Source organism: Cygnus atratus, chromosome 8, assembly GCF_013377495.2.
Source record: "Cygnus atratus isolate AKBS03 ecotype Queensland, Australia chromosome 8, CAtr_DNAZoo_HiC_assembly, whole genome shotgun sequence".
Taxonomy (NCBI): domain Eukaryota; kingdom Metazoa; phylum Chordata; class Aves; order Anseriformes; family Anatidae; genus Cygnus; species Cygnus atratus.
The window spans coordinates 29,918,249-29,940,913 of NC_066369.1; the positions used below are offsets into that span (position 1 = coordinate 29,918,249).

At 54.3% G+C, this 22,665-nt stretch overlaps 1 protein-coding gene across 3 annotated transcripts; it reads right to left on the minus strand.

The window, feature by feature from the left end:
- Positions 1-438: 438 nt before the first annotated feature.
- Positions 439-21,025, minus strand: KANK4 (KN motif and ankyrin repeat domains 4). Of its 3 annotated transcripts, XM_035564350.2 has the most exons (11): positions 20,958-21,025; positions 12,315-12,397; positions 10,132-12,042; positions 9,081-9,192; positions 7,497-7,727; positions 6,820-6,907; positions 5,637-5,856; positions 3,732-3,874; positions 2,350-2,550; positions 1,866-1,984; positions 602-1,272 (listed from the first exon to the last, which is right to left on the minus strand). In XM_035564350.2, exons 2-10 carry the CDS (start codon positions 12,328-12,330, stop codon positions 1,886-1,888), a joined length of 3,021 nt encoding a protein of 1,006 aa, XP_035420243.1. In that variant the 5' UTR covers positions 12,331-12,397; positions 20,958-21,025; the 3' UTR covers positions 602-1,272; positions 1,866-1,885. The 3 variants fall into 3 exon arrangements, with proteins under 3 accessions (XP_035420241.1, XP_035420243.1, XP_035420242.1); XM_035564348.2 differs by having other exon boundaries at positions 439-1,984; XM_035564349.2 differs by lacking the exon at positions 20,958-21,025 and adding an exon at positions 15,660-15,678 and having other exon boundaries at positions 602-1,984.
- Between the last annotated feature and the right edge of the window lie 1,640 nt (positions 21,026-22,665).

Sequence of the window (22,665 nt, forward strand, 5' to 3'; positions counted from 1 at the left end):
GAAGAGGGGAGGCAGGGGAAAGGCTGCAACCACTGCGTCTCCTCGGCGCAGAGCCACAGCACGCCTCAAATCAGGTGTTCTGTCCCCAAATTGTGCGGGGGTGAGCTCAGCGTCCCGAGGGGTCCTGCAGGCAGGCAGCTCTTCCAAAGCGACCCCGCTCCCCTGCGGAGGTTCTCCCATGTTCCTCACTGGAAGCCGGGAACTTCAGCTCCCGCTGGGGGGCAATGGGGTCAGTGCTGGATCCCTCCCGCGCCCTCAGCACCAGAGCCACAGGGAAAACTGGGTGGAAATGGTCACAAAATGGGGATTGCGGCTTTTTGTTTGCGGCTGGGGCCAGTGGTGAAGCTGCATGGAGGGGCAATGGGTGCTCAGCGCCCAGGAAGGTAAATAGGGTAAATGAAAAAGGTAAAGGAAAAAAAAAAAACTGTCTGTGCCTGAAGACACTGAAAAGTGAGAGATTTAATGAAGTGTGTGTATGTGCAGTGCGCCAGGGGCTCCCTTCTCGGCCCTTTTGCTTTTGGAGGTCTGCCTGTACGTCTGTCCATCCCTTCTGCCTCACAGCCGGCGAGTGCTGCCCCGAGGGTAACAGGTACAGGAGCAACCACAGGTGAAGTTTAACTCGGGTTTATTCGTACAGGAAGAAGGTAACTCCACTGAGGATGGGGTAAAAAAAGGCAAATGGACATTCTGTGTGGCGAGCGCTTCTTCCTTAAAAAAATGATGGAAGCAGAGAGAATGGAGCAGACACCAGATGTCAGCTGAAAGAAGATCTGCTTTCAGCAGAGGAGATCCACCGTCAGGGAGCTGTACTATGTGCTGTCAGCTAGGGGCCAGTGACCACAGCCAGGCCCTACAGGGAGCATCCAGTGGGTGCTGACCCACGACACGGCGCCGCGACATGACATGGCACCATGACACAGCACTGCGACATGCAGAGACCCACGGCAGCGTGGAGCTGGTTGGAAAGCAGGGGCTGAGCCCTCCCTCGCTCTCTGTCAGCAGGATTTAAGAAAAAAGCCTGCCCTACGTGTTAGCGGGGGTGAGGCTGGACCAGACCCCTCCATCCAACCCCACCTCCTGGGCTGAGGTGGGCACCCAGCAGCCCAGGGCGAGGGGAAGCACGGCACGGCGCGGCTGTTTGCCCGCTCATCACTGTGTCGCCCCACGCAGCTGCTGGGTGATGCCAGCAGGGACCTGGCTGGGATCGCTGCTCCTCACACTGCGCCCAGGCTCCGTGCATGCCGATGGGTGACGTTTCCCTGTCGGCTCGAGCTTAATTAGAAAAAAATTAGAGCCATATGGTTATTATGAATCCAGGCAAAACAATGTCTGTGTGTTTGGGTCTGCTGTACTCAAATATTTTCCTACAGCATTAATTTTTAATTCTTACATCAGGCCTGCATGAGCAAACATGAACGGGATTTTATGTCTCCCATAATCCATCCAGCTCGTGTTTGTTGTTACCTACACTGACTAATCACCGCCACCTTCTACATGGGGAAGAGCTAATAATAAATATTAGGACACAAACTTACAAGTTAAATGCGATACAGGTAAGTGCTTGATTAAAAGGCCAGCCGCCACCTAAGGCTACCACGACTAAGTGTTGCTTTCTAATGGGCTTTCCTCCTTCGATTCGGCCGCCGGAGCCGTGCGGAGAGCAGAGCACGGTGAGCATTAACACAAGGCAATCTGGAAATCGAACTCTCCAAACCACCATTTGAGCCACTTGTGGCAACAGGCATGGCTAAGGCTACACAAGCAGGTTAATGAGGAGAATTAGGCTTCAGGCATGGCTGCGGGTCATCAACCCCCATGTGCTGCAAGACCCTCGGTGCCGTGAGGCTGAGCCTCTCCGTCCTGACCTCCTCCTCCTCGCTCGGCGTCAGGTGGAGGCACTGGGGCCGTGCTGGGCGCGACGCAGCAGCGCGGCGATGTCCCCGCGAGCGTTCCTCTGGGCGAGGGACAGCGCCGAGTCTCCGTCCTAAGGGAGGGACAGGTGGGCAGCACTCAGATGGGCAACCCGTGTGGCTGCGGCCCACCCAAAGTCAATTAACCCCGGCCAAAATCAATCAGCACAACCAAAATAATCAGCCGACAAGTGATGCGGCCCTGGGGCTGTTCCGAGGGCACTGCGCCAGGCTGGGCCCCTTGCCCCAGGGCTCTGGCTGGGATGTGAGGTGCTGCTGTGCCCCAGCCAGGGGCATGCCGCTAAAAGCAGTGCCCTCAGTAGAAAGTGGGCTGAAATTGTCGTTTCCCACTTAAAACGTATCACTTAGGATGTCAAACCCACATGAGCCCTCCCGACGTGAGGCACTGAGACTGTGCCGGGGGCCGCGCGCGCCTCACCTTGTCCGTCAGCGCGAGCTGGCAGCCGGGCTGGGCCAGCAGCAGCCTGACCATGTCGGCGTTGCCCTGCCGGCAGGCCACCATCAGCGCCGTGGTGCCCTGCTCGTCCTGCAGGTTGACGTCGGCCTGGCAGGACAGCAGGGCTCGCACCATGTCCTCCCGCTCGTGGCTCACCCCCAGCATGAGGGCGGTCTGGCCTCCCTGTGAACGCACCCGCAGCTCAGCACCACTTGCCCCATGCCTATTGCCTGCCCGCTCACACAGGTGTTATAACAGTGCATATTCCTACTGCATATATAACAATATCGCCTGTTATTACCACATATATATTATTATAACACACATTCCTGTTGCATATATGATAGCAGTGCATGTTATTGCATACAGCCTATGGTATTTATATTATAAGCGCGCATATTCTTATTGCATACCATGTATTGTTACAGTCTTGTTACATGTTGTTATTATTGCACGTTATTGTATATTATTCCATACTACTGTTAAATAACACTGGGGCTGTCAGAGGTACTGGCAACACACCTCTCCTTGTTAGCAGCACAGCTGCACCGAGGCTCTTTGCAGCAGCAAAAAATCACCCAGCTCCCAGCTTGTCCCAGCCACGGGTCCCCCTCACCCCACTGGACGCTTCACCTTAGATCCAGACTAACTTTTAGGGCTGTTTGAAAACAGAGCTGGATGAAGGCATTGCCACTGCTGAGACCCAAAGGTGTGACTCTACAACAAAATGGCTGCCTGCCAGGAAAGCAGGCCCAGCTCCCGTACCTGAGGTCCACCCCGAACCTGGTACCGCTTCTGCAGATGTTAAATTTCTAGCTCCAGAAAACTATTTTGCAAAATTTTCAACCTTTTTTTTTGTTTGTTTGTTTCTTAATATTTATCTAGCTCTCACCTCACTTCGCAGGGAGCTGTGGGGTGGCCACTGAGCAATTTCGCTGGGGTTGCTTTCGTAATTTTTGGGAAACAGCAACTCCTACCCAACATCTACCTCTGAGCCTCAGCCTGCGGTTCATGCAGTACAAGCCACTGGAATTACACCCCCCGGAGATGTGCCTGGGGACACGATGTTGAGGGGGGTTATTCCCTCACTAGCGTGTTTTGCTCAGCCACAGTCTGAATTTATGCCGCACCCGCCCCCTGCGCTGCCCACCCACTCAGATTTCACCAAACCCTCAGCAAACATCTCCCAGGGCCACCTCCTCCGGCCAAACCTCCTGGCTCTCCTTCCAGCCCAGCCGACTGTGGGAACAACAGGAATTTGGCCATTGTGGTCGTAAACAAACGAGCAGGAGCTCGGCCGGCTTTGGTTTGGGAACATTTTTGCCAACCACGCGAGCCCTGCAGACCCCCTGCACCCCACGCACCTGGGCGGCTCGCACGTTGACGTCCCCCTCCTTCAGCAGCCTCATCACCACGGCCATATCCTCGCCCGTCTCGGCAGCCGCCAGCGGGGTGAGCATCACGGCCGTGTAGCCCGCTCGGTTCGGCAGGTCCAGGCGGCAGACCCCTGGCAGGGGGGGCACAGCGGGGACAAGCAGGGTTCAGCCCCGCCAGGAACCACCCAGAGGAGGGAGCCGAGGGAAGGGAGAGCAAAAGGGAGACATGCGATGTGCGGCGTGGAAGGGAAGGTGGCTGTGGCCGCAAGGCCAGCAGTGTTGCCTGCACTGGGGGGGAAGGATCCGACCGAGAACCGAAGCTCGGTCAGCAGCAATTTTCATAGTTATACAGGATTGAGCCTTATCTGCATTGCATATCCATTCATTAAGGGTCTTGTGAGCACAGCATTAAACGACCTTTATGTATGTTGCTACATTTAATTATAATTCCTGAGGTCAACTCAATTAACTTTGATGACCAAATTATAGCCTAAAACAGAAATGATAGTGGATAATTTATGCCCTGGGCACCCACCAGGTGTGGAGCTGTTTGTTTTACCTCCTCAAAGGAGGAAGCAGCAGAAAGGTGAAGGTCACCTAAGGGCGCTGCACACCTCATCTTGCCACGCTTTGCTCATCACTGGGGTTTAGCACTGCTGCCTCAGAGGAGCTCTGGAAGTATTTTCTAAGCTCTGTCCTGGTGGCTGGCACATCCACAGGGGATTTGGGAGCTCAGCACCATCGTGTGCATTGCCACCAAGAGTGTCCCGACAAGGAGCACTCTCTGCTGAGCCTCTCGGCACCAAAAATCTTAGAGTGTTTTATACTCTGGGATTTCAGGCCTGGTTTTTAATCTGTTTAATTTCCAGGCGAGGCTCTTATGCTGGCAGTCTGACCACCGGATATCTCCACAGCTAATCACTGAAGACATGGATGAATTTCACAGCAAAATGCAGTTTTTACTCTGAGGCCTTTCTCGTGCTGTTCTCAAGGACTTTATTTATTATTTTTTTTCAAATTGAAGGGCCTATTTCCAGCTACAAGGATCCCACTGGCACATGCTCTCCAGAAGCACGCTGTTTCCCGTGTTTTGGGTCAGGGCAAGCTCCTGTGACAACAAGCCAGCAAGCCTGTGACAACAATGGGCACATAGATGTGTATGATAATATGCCATTTCCCTAACATTTAACGGATTGTCTTGCCCATGAAAAGAGGCCAAAGTGTCTCTATTCTTTCTGAAAGCGCGTACATTTTTTTTCCCCCAGTACACTCTCAGCTGAAAGTCTCTTTCTTTGCAATGCGAGCTGAAAGTTCAATAGTTTAAAATGCAATTTTTCTGCAGTGCTGCGGGCTTTGTTACACTCGGGTCTGAGCCCCCAGCTCCAAGCCACAACATGGCACTGGCTGCTACAAGATGCTGGGGGAGCCCCTGGAGGGACCAAGCAGTGCAACCATCCCATCCGTTCCCCTTGCCCACAGCAACCCTGAGCCATTTCCAAAGCCCTCAACACTAATGAGCCTTAATGCTCTTGATGGGCCTCAGCTGGGACCCTCACACACACCCATGAGCTATGCAGGAGGGTGCTGGTCTCCAGCTCACGCACATCTCCTGGACAGACCATGGATGGCCCCATGCTTGTCTGCTGGAAGGTTCCCAGGCATGTAGGTTATAGTTGGTCCCCAGCCCACCTCCCTTTGCTCCTGACTGGACTCCCCGGGGGGACCTGAGACCTCATTCACCATTTGCCATGTGTCGATGGACCCCGCTACCTGGCTCTGCCCACCACGGTCAGGCCCAGTGGGACCATGCCCTGTCAGTGAGAGCAACACAAAATGTCCTCCACACCCGTAGCCAACAAAAGCCATTGCCAAGCAGAGCGCTGCTGCTCCTACCTGTGTCCAGCAGGAGCTTTGCAATCGGGAAGTTGGAGTGGGAGACGCTGTAGTGAAGAGCTGTGTTGCCGTTCCTGTCAGCCAGGTTGACCACCGCCTCCAGGAGCTGCGGCTGGATGGCCCCCAGCGCCTGGAGGTAGGCTGCGACCGCCTCGGGGCTGGAGGACTTGCGACTCGACACCCGGAACCACTCCTGGCAGATGGTGCTGAGGACATGCCGCTGCAAACGCCACCGTCACCTTACCCCCAGGCTCTGGGTGAGCCAACACCCGCTCCCCGCCTGCCCTGGTGTCTCACGTGCTGACTGTGTGGTGAAGCACCTACCTGTGACCCAGCCTAGCTCTTAAATTAATTCCTTTTATCAAAATAACAGCAATAAAACACCCCAAAATTGCTCCACCACCTGAAATCCACGGTGACCACTGGCCCTCCAGGGGCGGGTCAGGGCTGTCCTGCCCCAGGAGCAGCCAGGCCGCAGTTTGGGGCCTGCACCCCACATGGCACAGACCAGGCTCCGGACAGTCTCCTTCTCCACCTGATACAGCAAAGCACCTCATGAGAGAACCACCCTTAAAAAAAATAAAGTCCAAAATATGTTAAAGCTTAATGAGCAGCCACTGGAACCAATTAGTCACGGGGAGTCTCCCTGTAACTGTGTGTACTGCCAGTGCCATCACTTCTCAGAGGGGCTGAGCAAATTGCTTGCTGTCCAGATGGAGAAAAATGGGGGAGAAAATGGTGCTGTGAGTGGATTTGGAAGCATGGTGCTAAAAATCCCTTCCCAGCAGAGCAGAGGGGTTGTCATCCTGCAAACCTGCCGCTGCCCCAGCTCCTCGCCCTGCACCACTTTGTCCTATGCTCTGGCATCCTCCAGCCAGTATTTAGCTTGTGGTTCTGTGATTGCTGTTATAACTTAAGGGGGAAAGGAATTTCCTGTGGTAACATGAATGAGTAATCAGAGAAAGCTTTCATCTTCTTCTTCTTCTTTTTTTCTTTTTCCCCCCTTTTCCTTTCTTTTTGGCTATTCTAAACCAACTCAGAGGTTATCCTGTCCCATCTCCTTACCAAGCTGTCCATGGCATGGTAGGGCACAGCCTATAATGCACCGTTAGGATAATCTTATCCATTAAACATAACAGAGAGTGGGAACTGCATTTGAAATTTGATTGAAAAATATCTATACCAGATGCTTGTCGCTTGTGGTCCTTATTTCTGAGAGGTGCTGGCTGAGCAGCTGGCAGTCAGCAAGGAAATCTTCAGAGGGTTTGCATCTAGAGGGAAAATACTTTTGTAAGCCCAACATGAAGCAGAACTTGCAAGTGGCATTGAGGCAGGAAGGATAATGTGCAGTTTAGGTCAGAATACTTTAAACGCTTATTTAAGCACTTAACTTTAGGGACACAGGTTGTCCCATTGACCTGAATCAGATTTTAGATACAAAGCCAAGCACTTTTTAAAGTCTTTAAGTCCAGAGTCTCATATCTGTACGAAATTCATCTTTTACAAGAATCCTTAAGCTGGAAAAAGAAATTTTATCCCTGAATCTGCAAAGCACTTGACTTAGAAAGTTTACTTGAGGAGGGAGAAATGAGCTAATTCTCACCAAATATGACTCACTCCGCCTTTTCCACAATCAACTGTTGGGCCTGAATCAATCCCCACTAGATTGTGTAGTAACTCAGAAAATATTTAGCTCTTTAAAAGCCTTTTCCCGTGTCTCCAGAAGCCAACAACTGCCTTTCCACTGAGGACATGAAGCACCATCCCCAGCCCTGCAGGAGTGACCAGACAAAGTGCCGTACCTCCTGGGGGTTTAGAAATGCCGTGGAAACCATGCTCACTCCTTGGCTTCCTGGTTACCTGTCAGCCTTGTGCTCAGTGCCAGGCGTTGCTTCTGCCACAGGCTCCTCCAGGTCATCATCTTCACGTCTCTCCTCCGAGGAGGTGCCTGATGAAGCCCCCTTGCTTTCACCTCCACCTTCCTCCTGTGTGGGCTCCAAACCACCAGCTCTTCTCTCAGTCTCGCTCTCCGCGTCCCCCTCCGATGGGCTGTCTTCGCAACTTGTGTCTTCGCTTGAAGTCGTTTCGTAGCTATTTGAGGACACCACATGTTACTCACTCCTCTCCCATCGGCAACCACAGGGCCTGACCAAGACTCATTGAAGACACCCCCTGACTCCAATGGGCCTTGGATGAAGCCCGGTGTGATACACAAGTTAGAAGGTTAGAGCCACAAACCTGGGGTTAGTCTTTTTTTGTCTTCTTAAGGCAGCAGGAGCACAATAGATGCAGTTAATTAGCAGCAGGCAAGGTTACTTCAGGGACTGCTTGGTTGGTTTGAAGGGATGGCCACCACACCAGCCCCACCATGGCCAGGCAAGGGCTCCATGCCACTCACCCACCACCAGAAATATGGGCAGGTGGCATGTTTAAGGGTGGCAAACTTGAGGACCACCAGGCAAAAACCTTGCTTGCTCCTCCAGCAGGGACTTGAGTCCACCTTTCAAGTAGCCCTGCTAGAGACATCTCTCATATGATTGTCCAAAAGTATTAATAACAATAGTATTTTCCATGAGACAGAACATTTAACTCTGATGGATCCTTCTCAAACTTGTCAGGATTCCTCTACTTACTACACATTTTACCCCTACATTTCAGTGACTGTTAGTAGAAGCTCTACTCAACAAGAGTGAGTAAAACCTGATGAAGCCAAGAGCAGTAGCCACTGAGCTGGAAACTGGGTGGGGAAGTACCTGTGAGCAGAAACCAGCATTTAAATTTGCACACATAGCTGTGTGCTCAGCAAAGGGAAAGTGAAATTTCTGCCCTCTCCAATGCCAGCACAAGTGTTTCTTGGTAGAAGAGGTGCCCGTGCTGCAATCAGAGCTGCATCTACAGCACATGTTGTTGGATCCGGTTATCTCAAAGGCCAAAGCGAATTCGGTACTGGATACACAGGGAACTGCTTATTGGAGCACAAACTAAAATACAGATCTCCTTCACCCCAGGACAATTCCTCGTTTACTGAAATCATTTTTTCTCTCTCCCAGAACCAACTTTTGTTGGCCGTTGCTGGAGTGCAGGGGTAGGTTAGTGGCAGCGTGCCCACCCAGGCAATGCAGACCTCCTCCAAACCCACCCAAGTTAGTGGGCATTGTCCCATGGACCCAGCTGGGTTTTGGATGAAGCCCGAAAAGATTGGTGTGCAGAGTATCGGTCCGCAGGGGTGTCTCTCAGTGCCCTGAAAACACCAACATCCTGGTCTTTTCTACAGGGTTACTTACAGGTTATCGGGTTAAAGAAGGGATAAAAGAGGCTCCATTTCAAATGGCCTTTTAATCAAGAGGTTTGGAGAGGAAAAGAGGAGAAAAAGAATGACTTCTTCAGCGATACAGAGGACGTTACATGTTAAAAGGCAGTTTTATCTTCTCAGCGGATGCTTACCCACCATTTACCCCAACAAACTGAAGATTCTTTTTGGTCCCATTGCCTCCTGCACGGAAACCATAACCTTTCTTTTTCATGATAGATTTAAGACTTGTGGTTGGAGAGATTTCTAGCAAAATACAAAATAACAGATTAATTAAGCAGATGTGCTGTAATTATCAATGATTATTCCCAACCTGTAGCAACAAACTACAAATCATAACCGTAGGCATCTTAGTACTTCATCTTACAAGATTCCTTTTACACCTTGCAAAAAAGCTGATACAACTGGCCACAATCTGAATCTGCCTTGACACCTTAAAAGTACAGGTCTCAAACATCTTCAAGTGGCTGGGAATAGAAAGTGACTGGGAATTATATATGTGTTCTGCGAATATAAGTAGGCTTTACTCTTGTAATATTTTTCTCCCAATATTTATGTTACAGCCCCGCCCATAATACTATATGGATGAATCTTTCCATCGGAGTTTGAATCGTCTCACTATGTATTGCTGTTACAGGTCACAGCTATTTGTGAGGTCCTTCTGACAGTGAACAGGGAGCCTTCAGTTTTGGATTCTCAGCTTTATAAAGCTAAAATTATTCTATTTGAACAGCTGTGTGACTGGGACAGGTCTGTTCCCAGCCTAGCTGCTCAGTTAGCTTGAACTGGTTCTGTTTCTGGTGAACTCCTGATTTACCCCAGAGCATCTGATCCCTGCATGCTTGCAAATTGAGGTGTCCAGTTGAGAAAATGGCAAGCAGGGTTATTTGATGGAACAGCCACAAGGATGGCCACTTTTGGAAGTGATCCTATGTATGACTGAGTCACAGCTTTTATCAGCTTTTACACATTTTTGTTTGCTTTTTAATTTATTTATTTTAAGGTCACATGGCTTATGAAGAGAGATTTGCCTTCCTCAAACACACATTTTTAGGAGGGGCTATTTCTGATCTCTTGCATACTTGTTACAACTCTAAGCTCCACTGCATTGCACCTGCCTGACGCTCCATTAAATGGGGAGAGATTCAGCCCGGACACGTTGAAACCTATGCCAATGTTATTTACCCAACTGTTGATAGTGCGTGTTCGAATTCTCCTTATCTGCTGGCCTCTGCGTAGAGTAGGCAGACAGCAACGAGTTTAAGGAATTAACTAATTGGTTCTGGATGGAGCTGAGCTTGGAGGCCGGCTGTTTGATAGCACTTGCTAGCTCGGGGTAGCCATGCTCCAAACACATCCACTGCTCCTGCAGCAGCTCCTGGATTTTCTTTACATATTGGCCTATGGGGTCAACAGCAGGGAAATCTTTGTGGTCAGGGTGACCGTCATCTTCCATCCCATCTTCAGTTTTGTCTTCATCGAAGCCTGCCTTGGTTTTGCCTGTGTTTGAGTCAGTTTTTGTTGCTCGATAGCTTGCCGCAGTCGCTGCATGAGCAGCGAGACTCTGGGTATCGTAGTTATTTCTCTGGTTTTGGTTGTCATCGCTGAATTGCTCGTCAATCTTCAGCTCAGTTAAGCATGGGGCATGAAGGCCAGGCTCCAGGTCAGCTTCGGTCTCTGTGAGCTCAGCAAAATGTCCAGGTCCCTCTGTGCCACCACCTGCCCATCCCTGCTCTCCCTGAGCACTCACCTCCACCGCCCATGAGTTCATGTTGTCCGCTCTGTGCACACCGCACCCGATGGATTTGGTGCAGAGGGGGATATTTACATTCACACCCTTGTCATGGGCTTCCTTGGAGCCATTCACGTGTGAGGGTTCGGTGTTCACCGCAGCATCGTAGTACTGCAACGTGCTGCTGCGCCGCCCAGACGGTGCCGTGGCCACTTGCGTGTTCTCCCGGCACAGCTGCTCTTCCAGCTGGGCTTTGGAGCTGGCCAGTAACTTGATGCTCTTCTCCTTTTCCTTGATCTCATGATCCTGCTGCTCCAACACTGCTCTAATCTGCTCCAGCTCTTCTTTCTTCTTGCTCAGCTGCTCCTCCAGCGCGGCAATCTGCTGCTTCAGAGCGGCGATCCCACCAGGCTCGCCTGCATCTCCTCCCTCCTCCTCATCCTCTTGAGTGCGGGCACCCCCGTATTCATCTTTCTTCAGCACATTTGGAGCGATTTCACTTATGCTTTCCTCCACTCTCCCAGGGCTCACGCTTCCCTCTGCGAGCTGGGGGGCACCCGGCGAGGCTGACACCGCGTCAGCAGCATCGCCCTCCTCGGCCCCGCTCTCCACCACCACCTGCAGCTGCTGCACTGCGGCGTGCTGGCCCTGCCATGGGGGCTGTGTGGGTGCCCTCTCCTTGGGGACCTCCCCGTGCCAGCCCTCCCGCACGGGGCTGCCTTTCCCTGGCTGCTCCTGCTGCTGCAGGAACGAGTCCTGGGGCAGGCTCGAGGTGATGCCGTCGGGTGAACGCAGCGCGGGACGAAACGTGCTTTCAGGGCAGCTCTCATTGTCACCAGGCTGGGAGGGTGACCGGAGGGGACACAGCCCGCACCCATCCCCAGCCAGGGGCTGGCCGGGCGGCAGCGCCGCGGGCATGCTGGAGGCTCGCAGCAGCTGCGGCCGCCCCTGGAGCTCGTCCTCACAGCGCACCAGCTCGGCGTGCCGCCGCGTCTCGGCCAGGAGGGCTTTCCTGCGGTAGCTGGGCTCCTCGCCGGGCACGGGGGACCGCGGCGTCTCCTCCGCCCCCAGCGAAGCCTTGCGCTGTGCGCGGCACGAGGTGGCCAGCCAGCCTGGGCCAGCAGTGGCCGCATACCCGCGGGAGCCGTTCTCGGGCAGGCTGAAGTTTCGGGGCAGCGTGCTGAATTTCGGCTGCTTGGCTTTGCGGTGGATGTGGACCCTCCTGATGGTGTTCCCTTTCTCAATGTCGTCCACGTACTTCAGGAAGTCCAGGTCCAGGTGGAAGCCGTACGGCGTCTCCACGGAGTAGGGGAGGCTTCGGGGCTGCTGCCCATCCCCGTCGGGCTGGGGCGGCTGGCCAGTTGCTGAAACAACCACGGGGAAAAGAAAAAAGATTGAATTTTGGAAAGCTGCTAGATCAAAAATAACATGAATTAAGTAGGTGTTCAGAGCAGGAGGGAAATGACCACGACAAGTTCCGCTTTGACACTCCTGGCCCTAGTGTGCATCTACAGAAAACAGTTAATCTACGGTATTTCTGGTAAGAAAATTACTTCCGGGCTTTTTTTTTTTTTTTTTTTTGGTGTGGGTTTTTCAAGAAACAAACGAGGAAACAAACATCCCATGGCGGCCGTACCATCTGTCTTCTCCATGATGTGGTCTGGTCAGGCTGTCAGTGCCCCATCCTCTGACAAGCTGCAGCAGATGAGCTGGTTCGCCCTTGAAAAAAAGAAACAATTTTAATGTAAAAAAGCCCCATCATCTGAACTTAATCCATCCTTAAAGCCTTCCATTTCTTTACAGGACCCCCCTCGCTTCCTGTGCTCTGCAGCCCGGCTGTGCCTGCTCAGCACTTCCGAGCGTGCTCGAATCAATAGCTCCTTCGCCAGCGGGAACCACTCACAGCCACATCCCAGGGAGCTCCTTCTGATGAAATATCCCTGCATTATGGGTGGTTTTTACTGTGAAAGAGAATGGAGAGGTGTTCAGGAGAATTTCTGTTGGGTTTGAGAGATGGCACAGGGACTCTTTGCTGATTGCTGTAAGCTGGATGTAGTCTGCAACAGATATCCTACATAAAATATCATCTCCTCTGAAAACAGCAAGGGACATAAACGACACACAGAAGTGACTGGATTGCCATCTTAAAAAGAAATGCTTAACAACCAAAGATTTAAAGTAATGTTATAACAAAATAAAAAAAAAAAAGAGCATGAGACCTCACCACATTGCACTGAAACACAGACAAATTACGCTCCCATCAGGGAGGATCTTCAGGTGGAGATCTGCCTTTATTCCTGCTATGGGGCAAAAAGTGAGTTTTTCTGTTGGAGATTTTCCTTCGAGCATCTAACACGGTTCCAGGCCAGCGACGGTCTCCCAGCAGCCGGAAAGCTTCTTGTCCAAGTGCATCCCTGGCCCCAGGGGAATGGCAGGGCAGGGCCACGCGGCCCCCAGCCCACGCCAGGCTGGCCAGGCAGCTGGGAAGGTCGCCGGGGCTGCTCATTTCAGAGCCCCGCTCACATTCACCTCACTGACCAAACTCACAGGGTCTGAATTCATTTTCTGCTTTTCGTGTTCTGCCTCCATAACCTCTAGCATTTGGCCAACCTTCCCGGGCTCCCCATAAATGGGCTCAGGCTGCCTTTGCCCCTCGCTTCGCCTGATGCCGCACGTGTCTGGCCCCGGTCTCGTTCGTTTTCCTGGTTTGGAACTGTCTTTCAAGACCTCTGGCTCATTCCCCATCCCAGGAGAAGCTCTGCCTTGCTGGCCTTCTCCAGCCTGCGTCTTCCCAATTCTCTTTTTCTTACACGATCTTTTTTGCATTTTGTAACTCCTTTTGTAGCTTTCTTCTGATGGAAACGGCGAGGTAAATGGGTAAGGGTATACAGAGCACAGAGGTGCTGCTGTTATTCTCTTCTGGAAGCACTGAAATGACTTTTTAACTGCAATGTGTTTTAATGATGTTTTAACTACAACGGCGACCAGCCGGGAAAACGCCTTCACATCCCGCTGCGTTGTTAGCGTGGGATGGATGCTTGGAGAGATCAGAACCTGTCAGAGGAACCATCAGTTCTGTCCTTACGCCAGACAAGTTCATGGCCAGTTTATGGCCCAAATGGAAAGCTCGGAGGGTCCCCAAGGCAAGGAGACCACCAGTGCTCTCAGGAACACCTCCGGGGCCGGCACCTCCTGCCCCGTGGAGCCAGCGCCGCACGGACCGACAGATGCCTGGTGCGTTCCTGAATTAACGGCGCTTTCACTGTGAAAGGCAACGTCTTCTGTCTCCTGCCAATAAATAGCAGGCGCCAAAACGAGCACTAATCTCTTCCTCAAATGTTTTTTTTTTTTAAGTTTTCTGATTACAGTCAATTACGGAGCGATTAGGAATCCCAGCTATGGTCCGACCAGCCACATTTCACTCCTCTAGGTCGTTTACTTAGAGGGAGGGGAAAAAAAAAAAAAGCCAAGCAATAGGACGCTTCTTAATATCTAGATAATTACACCTAATTGGTTCCTTTATGAACTGGCTGGGTCCCAACTCTGCAGTCCAAATTGCTGCTACGACTTTTCTCTTTTGACCGATCTACTCCAAAATCGCCTCATAACAGGATGTGGAGCATCCCCGGCCAGCTCGTTGGTGCTCCTGTGTCCCCCTTGAGCCATCCAGGAGCAGCAGCAGCAGCACCTTGGCCCTCATGGGTGCACTCGGTACCTGTCCTGGTGCATGGCAATGTCCTCGTGCATGGTGATATCCTCGTGCATGGATGCGTCCTCATGCACGGCGGTGTCCTCACCCACTCTCCTCACCCCCTTGGCTCTGGGAGCGCTCGTCCTCACTGCCACCCATCCAGCAGGAGGGGCTGGCCAAGACTCGAGGAAGGACAGCACTTTCTAGTAAGTCTCCATCCTGCTACGCTGAGCTTGGGCCAGGTTTTGGGTTTTGCTGGCTCTCCCCCTGAAGGACACCGCTTTGCTCTCCGGGCAGGCAGCATCGCACACGCTGCAGCGGTGAATTTCAGCTTTACTGGGCAGGAAGGCAGCGGGGACGGCCAGCCCAGGTATGAGTGGCGTTCCCTTTCTCAAGGCAGCACAAATATATACACAAAAAGGGAAATCAAGAAGGCAACAGCACTGACCGAAGGCATCTCATTGCTGCGGGCAGCCGCTCGCAGTGGCAGTGTGCTGCCTTTTACACAGCCGTGCCTGATGCTGCTTCTTTGCAGCCACATTTAACCCTTCCTTCCCCTGCACCCCTCCCTCGCTGTTCAGCCCCCCACCCCCCGTGCCAGCAGAGACGAGAGCAGCATCGCAGCCTGCAAGATTTACAGAGCAAATTAACTGACCCGCAGAGACGAATAGATACAGATTTCATTCGCTGTGAGCATCTTGCTGGCGGTTTGAAATGAGAACCATTTAACCCTGCGACTACAGCAAGCAGATAACTCACCCCCGCTGAGCAGCGCATTAACACAGCCTCATTAGCTCTAACACAACACATTTTTTTTTTTTAGCTCTGCTTGTCGTTTTCTCCTGCACTGCAGCAACCGGCGTTCACACCTTGTTGCAGAAGGAGAATGTCCCGTTACCTGCTCGTGCTGCCCCTACCACGCGTGCCGCCCTCCGAGGGCTCCGTCCCCGCGCTGCAGGCAGCGGCTGAGCGCGCCGTGCCGCAGCCGCGCGGCTCCAGTTGTTAGAAAGTTGGTCAGCTGACCGGTGACCTTGCTGGAAAAGCAAATACAAGTTTACGACAAGGAGCACAAAAGAGGGATTAATTTTCCAGCAAGCCAGCGCATCGATCTCGCGTGACCTTCCTGAGGACAGCTCAAGCCTGCTGCATCAAATTAGCCACTTTTCACGGCGCGTTTATCTGTTCCACAAAAACACCGAGTGGTGCTTGGGCTACCACCGGCTTGTCCCCCTTATCAGGAAAAATAATGTATAAAAAGGTCAATTATTAACGAAACCCCTCCTATTATACCTGATGCTGCAGGCTGCGCCCCAGGCTGGCTCTCCGCCGGCTGCGCTTCGCAGGCTGCAGGCATTAGTTATTCTGCTCGGCGCCGGGCGCGGAAACGCAAGCAGCTGCCACAATTAAAAGGCAGCCTCTTGATTAGCAGCCGCAGCGGGCTTGGCGTTGCGATCAGTCCTGCTGCAGCCCCGCTCCCAGGCACTGCCGACCGGAGCAGGACGGGGCGAGCAGCGGCTGCCCTGCTGCAGAGAGGCAGGGGCACAGCCCCGTGCTGCCGGGGCCAGATGAACCAAGCCACCCTTTTGCTTCGGGGGTACTGGTGCCAGCTTAGATTTCGGGTGGGGAGCCAGCCCACGGGGCAGACACGGCGTGCTTTTGCCTGCTCGTGATAGTGCACATCCCACAGCTCCTGCCCCGGGGTTTCTGTAGGGCTTTGCAGAATTGCTGGCACCCCCAGGCTGGCAACAGAGAAATAAAGTCAGCTTCTGCTCTGAAGTTCCCCAAACTTGGCGCTTTCCAAGGCGGAGTTTCGGGCAGCAGTGCCCGCTGATGCCAGCTGTGCCCGCACCCACGTGGACCCAGGGTGCGAACGGGCCGGGACGGAGGATGCTCGGAGCGGGGCTGCTCCACGTGCTGGCTTTCGCCAAGGACTGGCAGCACGAAGCGGGGCCAGTGCCCTTCCCTAGGGCATGACACAGTGTAACCAAAGCAGTCGTGTGAGCAGGGAAAATGCCTGGAGGCACTGCAAGGCAGCGCTGCCGGCGCTCCGTCTGCTTGTTCTTACGCGACTGCAAAGCGGGACTTTGCCAGCCGCAGCTTCAAGAAAAGCAGAGCTCTGCCTTTGCAGGAAGCCAAACAGCCAGGAAACGTGCAGAAACGGAAGCAGCGCGGCCTTGCGAGCGCTGCCCGAGGCACGGACGGGTTAACTGGTACTGAAGAACCGCGGGACAAGCCCCGGAGCCTGCCAAGCGCCGTCCTTCCCACGCCGCCACCGTCGGCACCCATGGGTCAAAGCGAGCTTCGGAGCACGCTGGCTTGTTGAGTGCTTTCTGCAAGTATTTTGGGGCGGATTCCTCTGGTTTAGTTACGCTTGCACATCTTTTCTGAGCATATTGACGGGGGTTTCACCATACAGAGCAGCAGGACGGAAAAATAAACGCATTTCTGTACGGCACCGACTTTAAAGTAACACTCATAGAATTGTTTTTTTTCCACTGAAAAAACCTAGCAAGGAACTTTGGTTTGTAGCATTTCCTCGTTGCAGTCACACACATCAGACCTACGTTTTCTGCCAGATTCAATCCCCATGGGACTGGAGAAGGTCTTCAGGCCTGCGTCCCCATATGTAAGCGGCAACTGCGACTGAACGGAGTCAAAAATGCAAATGAATTAACGACGGACTGGCACTTGATGGACCTAGGGCACCCAGCCCTGCCTGCTTGCATGCGCCATCCTGCTGAATACGTTGCTCAGAACAGGAGATGGGAGCATTTCTCCCGGGCCATGGTCCCGACAGCCCCGCCAGAGCGAGCGTGGGGCTGCCGTGTGTTCGGACACCCAGAGGGCTTCCGCGTGCCGCGCTCGGCCGCCTCTCACCTTGTGCTCACTCAGGACAGGGGACGGCGGTCTCAAACCGCTGCTGCCTCACGTTACGGGGTTTGCTCCGCAGGCTGCTCCCGCGGATGACAGGAACCAGACGTCCCCGAAACACCCCCCCGGTCCCTCCCCGTCCCCGCCGGGCCCGCTGCAGCCCCGGGGTGCCGGATGCTGCGGCGGGGAGCTCTGCGACCGCTCGGCACCGCCGGGAAGCGCTGCACCCAGGCGGTCTGCGGGGTTGCACAGCGCCTGGCGGGCACACCGAGCACGGACACGGCCTCCCTCCCGGGGAATTGCTCCCGGAGGGATTTTCAGTTCGGTTTCACCACACGGGAGGAAAAGCGGCGCGCTGCCAGTCGGCCGGGGGCACCCGCACGGGTGGGAGCTCCGGCACGGGAAGGAGTTTCCTTCCAGGTGGAGAAATACAAGTCTGAAAACTCCGTGGGACTAACTAAATGTAAGCAGTCTGAAGGCCTGGCTTGCCTTGCTTGTTGGTGTAATTAAAAAGGGTCGCACAAAGGGCGAGAAAGCAGGATTCCAGTGTAAGCCATTTGCAGCCTCAGCGGCCAGAAGGTGGCTTGTGAAGGTCCCCGTGCCTTCCGCTTTCACAACAGAAGCAGCGATGGACGTGCCTGCAGGAATGCTGGCAGCCAAATAATTCGCCCAGCACCACTTATTGAACATCCCGATCGCTTCCAGGGTAACTGTGCAGCCCTCTGAGTCCGGCGGCACTCAAATGGCCGCCCCAGGCGTCCTGTCAAACAGCGCGCTGAAGGTGCGGATATCCCGATTTTATTAAGCTGCTTATTGCTGTTTAATAACAGCAGCGAGCTCCCTGCCAGCACGTCCATTAGGGACGGTTCAGGACAAGACGGGGAGTATCAGATGTCCTGGCTCCCCCTCTTTTATGGCTCACTGGCAGGGGAAAATGATCACATCCATCCTCTGCTCTGATAACCTCTGCTAGCTGACCTTCAGCTCGCTCCAGCTACGGTCTCAGAAAGGCTTTGGTCTGTTCTCATGGTTTTATCACGTTCCTTGAACCTGTGGCATTCTCCCTGAGGTCTCCTTTCCCAGAGCCAGGTAACCCCCCCGCCAAAAAAAAAAGAAATCCACCTGAAAACATGAATCCAAAGCGCTCCAAAGTCAGAAGGCAAAGAAATTCGGAAGTTTCTCATTTCTCATGTTTCCTCTTTCTGCCTCAATCCCCCCACTTTGGAGGCTTCTGGCCCTGCCCAAGCTGCTGATTTCCTTCTCCTTGACCGGGGACATGTCGTCCTTCGCTGCCCTGTTACCAGGTGTGGCCATCCATGGGGTCAGAGAAGCTGGCAGCGACTCAAGGACAGCGGGGGCTGTCCTCGGCTTGGCCAGGATTTGGTGCCCCCCGAATTTGGTGGAGGAGGAAGGGAAGGGAGGGTGCCCTGCTGCGTCCGCTCCCCTCGGTGCTTAGCCAGAGATGAAAACTCTGCGTTTGTGGAACTGGACAAACCCGCAGTGATACATAAATAACACTTCCTAACCCCACAGCCTGAGAAAGCTCAAAAAAAAAGCGCGCTTGTGGTTGCCCAAAGCGAGCTGTGGAGCCGGGCTCTGTTGTGGCTGGCGCTGATAAAGGTCCCTCCATCAGCATGTCCCATCAGCTTCAGGGTGATTAAACCCAGAGCAGTCTTAAAACCCCTTCTGCAGCTACACAGGACCCCAGCCACTGGAAACCCCTCTGCAGGCTGATGGGGGCAGCAGGGGACGGACGTGCCACCGCCCCGCAGTGCCGGTGGGCAGGGGGGCAGCAGTCGGGGCTCTGCGCTGAGATTTTTGTCCCAGCTCACACTGCCGCTCCCCTCGCTGGTGCTGAGGCTCGTGTTCAATGGAGGAATGGGCTGAAATTATAGATTTAAACCAAGCTAATTCAGAAGACCGGAGCCACCCCATGTTTCACATTTCTGACTCCAGCAACCCTTCATTTTGGCAGCGTATTATCGTAATAACTTGGTCCAGCTTCGTTTTCATGTGAAACCTCAGATGCGTAGGACTTGCAGACTCCGGAAACATTAATTCCACCGAGGCCTAAAATAAATACGGATTAAGAAGGAGCTCTCTGCATCTGGTTCCTCCCCGTCGCTTTGTCTCGGAGACGGCCGCGTGCGAAAAGTTGGAGCTGGGACTCCTCGCTCCCGCGCCCCAGCCAGGCTCACGTGTTCTTCAGGACCGACCGAAACCTGCACCTCGCTGCTCCCAGCATCGCTCGGGTGCCAAAATCGGGTGGTGTGCAGGGCGAGTCCCTGCCCCTCGTCCCTGGGGGCTGGCCGATCCCTTTGCTTTGGACCCAGAGCCACAAAGACGTGCTGTGAGCCAGGAGCATCCCCGGCACCGCGACGTGCCAGGGGGAATCTGTACGAAACCTCCACGGCCGAAGCAGCGGGGCATGGCCCAGGTTCTCCCAGCTGTGGGGTTTGTCGCTGCTCTTTCTGTTCACAAATAATTTGGAAACTCTCAAAGCGGGGAATGGGAGGGCCCCCGTGAGCACAGCACCAGGCTCACTCGCTTTCGTATTCCGGTTTCAGGATTATTTTAATTTATCCGCCACCTGATCGCTCCTCAACCACAAATTCTCATGCAGCGACCTGCTCATCACTCAGGCTGTCATTCTGGCAGATGTATTTATTTCTGAAGTATTGCAGCCAAAGCGACAGCTAATCAATCACGGACCTGAGGGCACAGGCTCCCCACTCTGAGTTGCCGTTTCGAGGAAGAGATCAGATTTTTCCACCAAGTCCATCCCAAATCGAACGCGAGACACTGGGAGCACTACAAAACGGGCGCGAAGGCGGACGCTGGTATTTCCCCCGGGGCTGCCCTTCGCCCTGCCCTCTGCTGCAGTCCCTGCGCTGCCCGTGATGGAGTTTCGGATGCTCAACTTTTCACTCGGACCTAAATATTTTATTTCTGGGTTAGCCGGCGGACAAAGGAAACGCTTCCCAGCAGTGCCATGTCCCATAGCTGTGTGCTGAGGGTTATGTCTGCGTGTCCTGAACGGAGGCACCGGAGACAGCCCCTGGGGAGGTGCACATCACGCAGGGCAGCTGCTGACCGCCTCGAGCCCACTCGCGTGGCTCTTGCAGTCATTCCACCCTCTTGCTGCCACCACCTCATGCCTCCCCGAGGCACTTGGGGGATCTGAGCGCCTGGCCTCTGCCACACGGACCTCAGTGACCCAACCGCGGTCCAGCCCCGCACGGCAGCGCCCTGCTCACGCTCGGCGGTGGGAGCCAGGCGTCTCGGCGAGCTGAGCACCCCGAAGCGAGTGCTGGGGTGGTCGCTGCGGGGAGGCTGTGCCCGTGCCTCCGCTCGCTGTGGGGTGCAACGAGCGGGACCCCGCTCTCGGCCCCCCCAAGGATGCGATGCCTGCGGCGGTACCGGACCTACGGCCAAGCCCCGCGGGACAGGAGGCTCGTGGAACCGGAGGCAGCCAGGAGTTACGGTGCCAGGAGTTGCTGTGGGGAACGGGGAGAGGCTGGAGGACACCGGAGGCCCCCCCCCCCCCGCACCCCAACACCCCCCGGCAGCATCCCCGCGCGCTGCGTATCCCCCTGCGCGCCCCCAAAAAGTACCCCAGGCACTTCTCCCCGCCCCTCCCCGGCCCCAAACACGGCCCCCCCGGGACCACGACCCCCCGATCGCCCCCCTAAACCCCAACCCCGGCCCCGGCCCTACCTGGCAGCGGCCGTGCCGCGGCCCCGCTGCCTCCTGCGGGCGGCCCCGGGCGCGGGGGGAGGCGGAGCGGGGCGGGCCGGGGGCGGGCACCGGGGGGGGCCGGGGGGAGCAGGACAGAAACGCACTTTTTTTTTCTTTTCCTCTTTTTTTTTTCTTTTTTCCTCCTTTTTTTCCCCCCCTTTTCCCTCTTTTTTCCTTTTTTCCTTTTTTTTCCCCGTCTTTTTTTTTTTTTTTCCCTTCTGAATGTGTTATTGTGCTGGGTTCCTTTTTTTTTTTTTTTTTTTTTTTTTATGTTTTATTTATACTTTTCTAGCCCAGCAACCCATCCTGTTTGCACAGATGCAGATCAAAAGCAGCGGGAAGGGGAACCGGGGGCCAGGCTGCATCTGCGCGCACTGCACCCATCCAGCACCGCCCACCCCAACTGGGTCCCACAGCGACACCCTAACGGGGTAACACGGAGAAAACCTAAAGGCAGCACGACATGAGCTCTGAGCCTCCTCAGGCATTTATCTCACTCCATGTGATCTCCCTGCTTGTCAGCTGCTCGTCCTCAGCTGGCCACTGGGCCAAGGTGCTGGGCCCTACGGAGCTGGGCCCTATGGTGCTGGGCCCTATGGTGCTGGGCCTTATGGTGCTGGGCCCTATGATGCTGGGCCCTATGGAGCTGGACTCTATGGAGCTGGGCCCTACAGAGCTGGGCCTTACAAAGCTGCGCCCTGCAAAGCTGGGCCCTACAGAGCTGGGCCCTACGGAGCTGGGCCCTATGGAACTGGGCCCTATGGAGCTGGGCTCCACAGTGCTGGGCCCTATGGTGCTGGGCCCCACAGTGCTGGAGCTATGGGCTGCAGAATATGGCCCCTGGCCCTCACGACACCTCCATGGAAAAGGGAGAGGGGACGAGAGCCAGCACCCAGGGCAAGGCGTCTGCAGGCGAGCGGCATGGTCAGGGCTTCCCAAGCCAAGCTGGCAATAGTGCTCCCATCTCCCCATAGCTGCAAAGAGGTTTTTTTTTTCACCAGCATCGCCGTCTGTGGAGGTGGGAGATGACTCCCACACCACTTTCTCCTCCTGTTCCCAAACAAACACATCCCGGCAGTGCAGCGGGGCCCTGAGTTTGCTCGGCCATCGCCCAGCCCCGGGCTCGTGCCCAGAGCCCTGGCGGGTCCCCGAGCCGTGCTGAGAGCGATGAGGCTCGTGCAGCAGGCACTTTGGGCACCTACAGGAAGCTCTTGTGGTTGCTGGCATTCGGCTGAGCTTGTGTTTTGTTCTCTTTTCCTAGGGGTTAGATTAAAATGCTAAAAAGTCGGGGGGGAGCTGGGTGAAGAAGTACAGCGGTGGCAGTTTGCAGCTCTGCACGCATCTGCGAGCGTGCCCCGCGAGGCCGGCAGGTTGACAGCAGATACCCAAAAAAGTGCTTTTGAGCAAACCAAATAAAAATGAGTTCCCCTTTTCAGTCATTTAGGTTTTACTCGCCCGATATCTCGGAAACAAAGAACCTCTCTTCCATGTATGCAATCAAAAGTGGAAATGTATGCGTGTAAAACTTAGTTTTAAAAAAAACCCTGTCCCGTGTGTCTTGGACAGGCCGCCCACTCCTAGGAAAGGTTGGGAGCCATTCAGGGCTTTCGGGATGTTTATTTGTCAAAGCCCCGGGCCCTTCACGTTACTTCTGGAGCCAGACAAGCCTCTCAGAGGATTTTTTTTC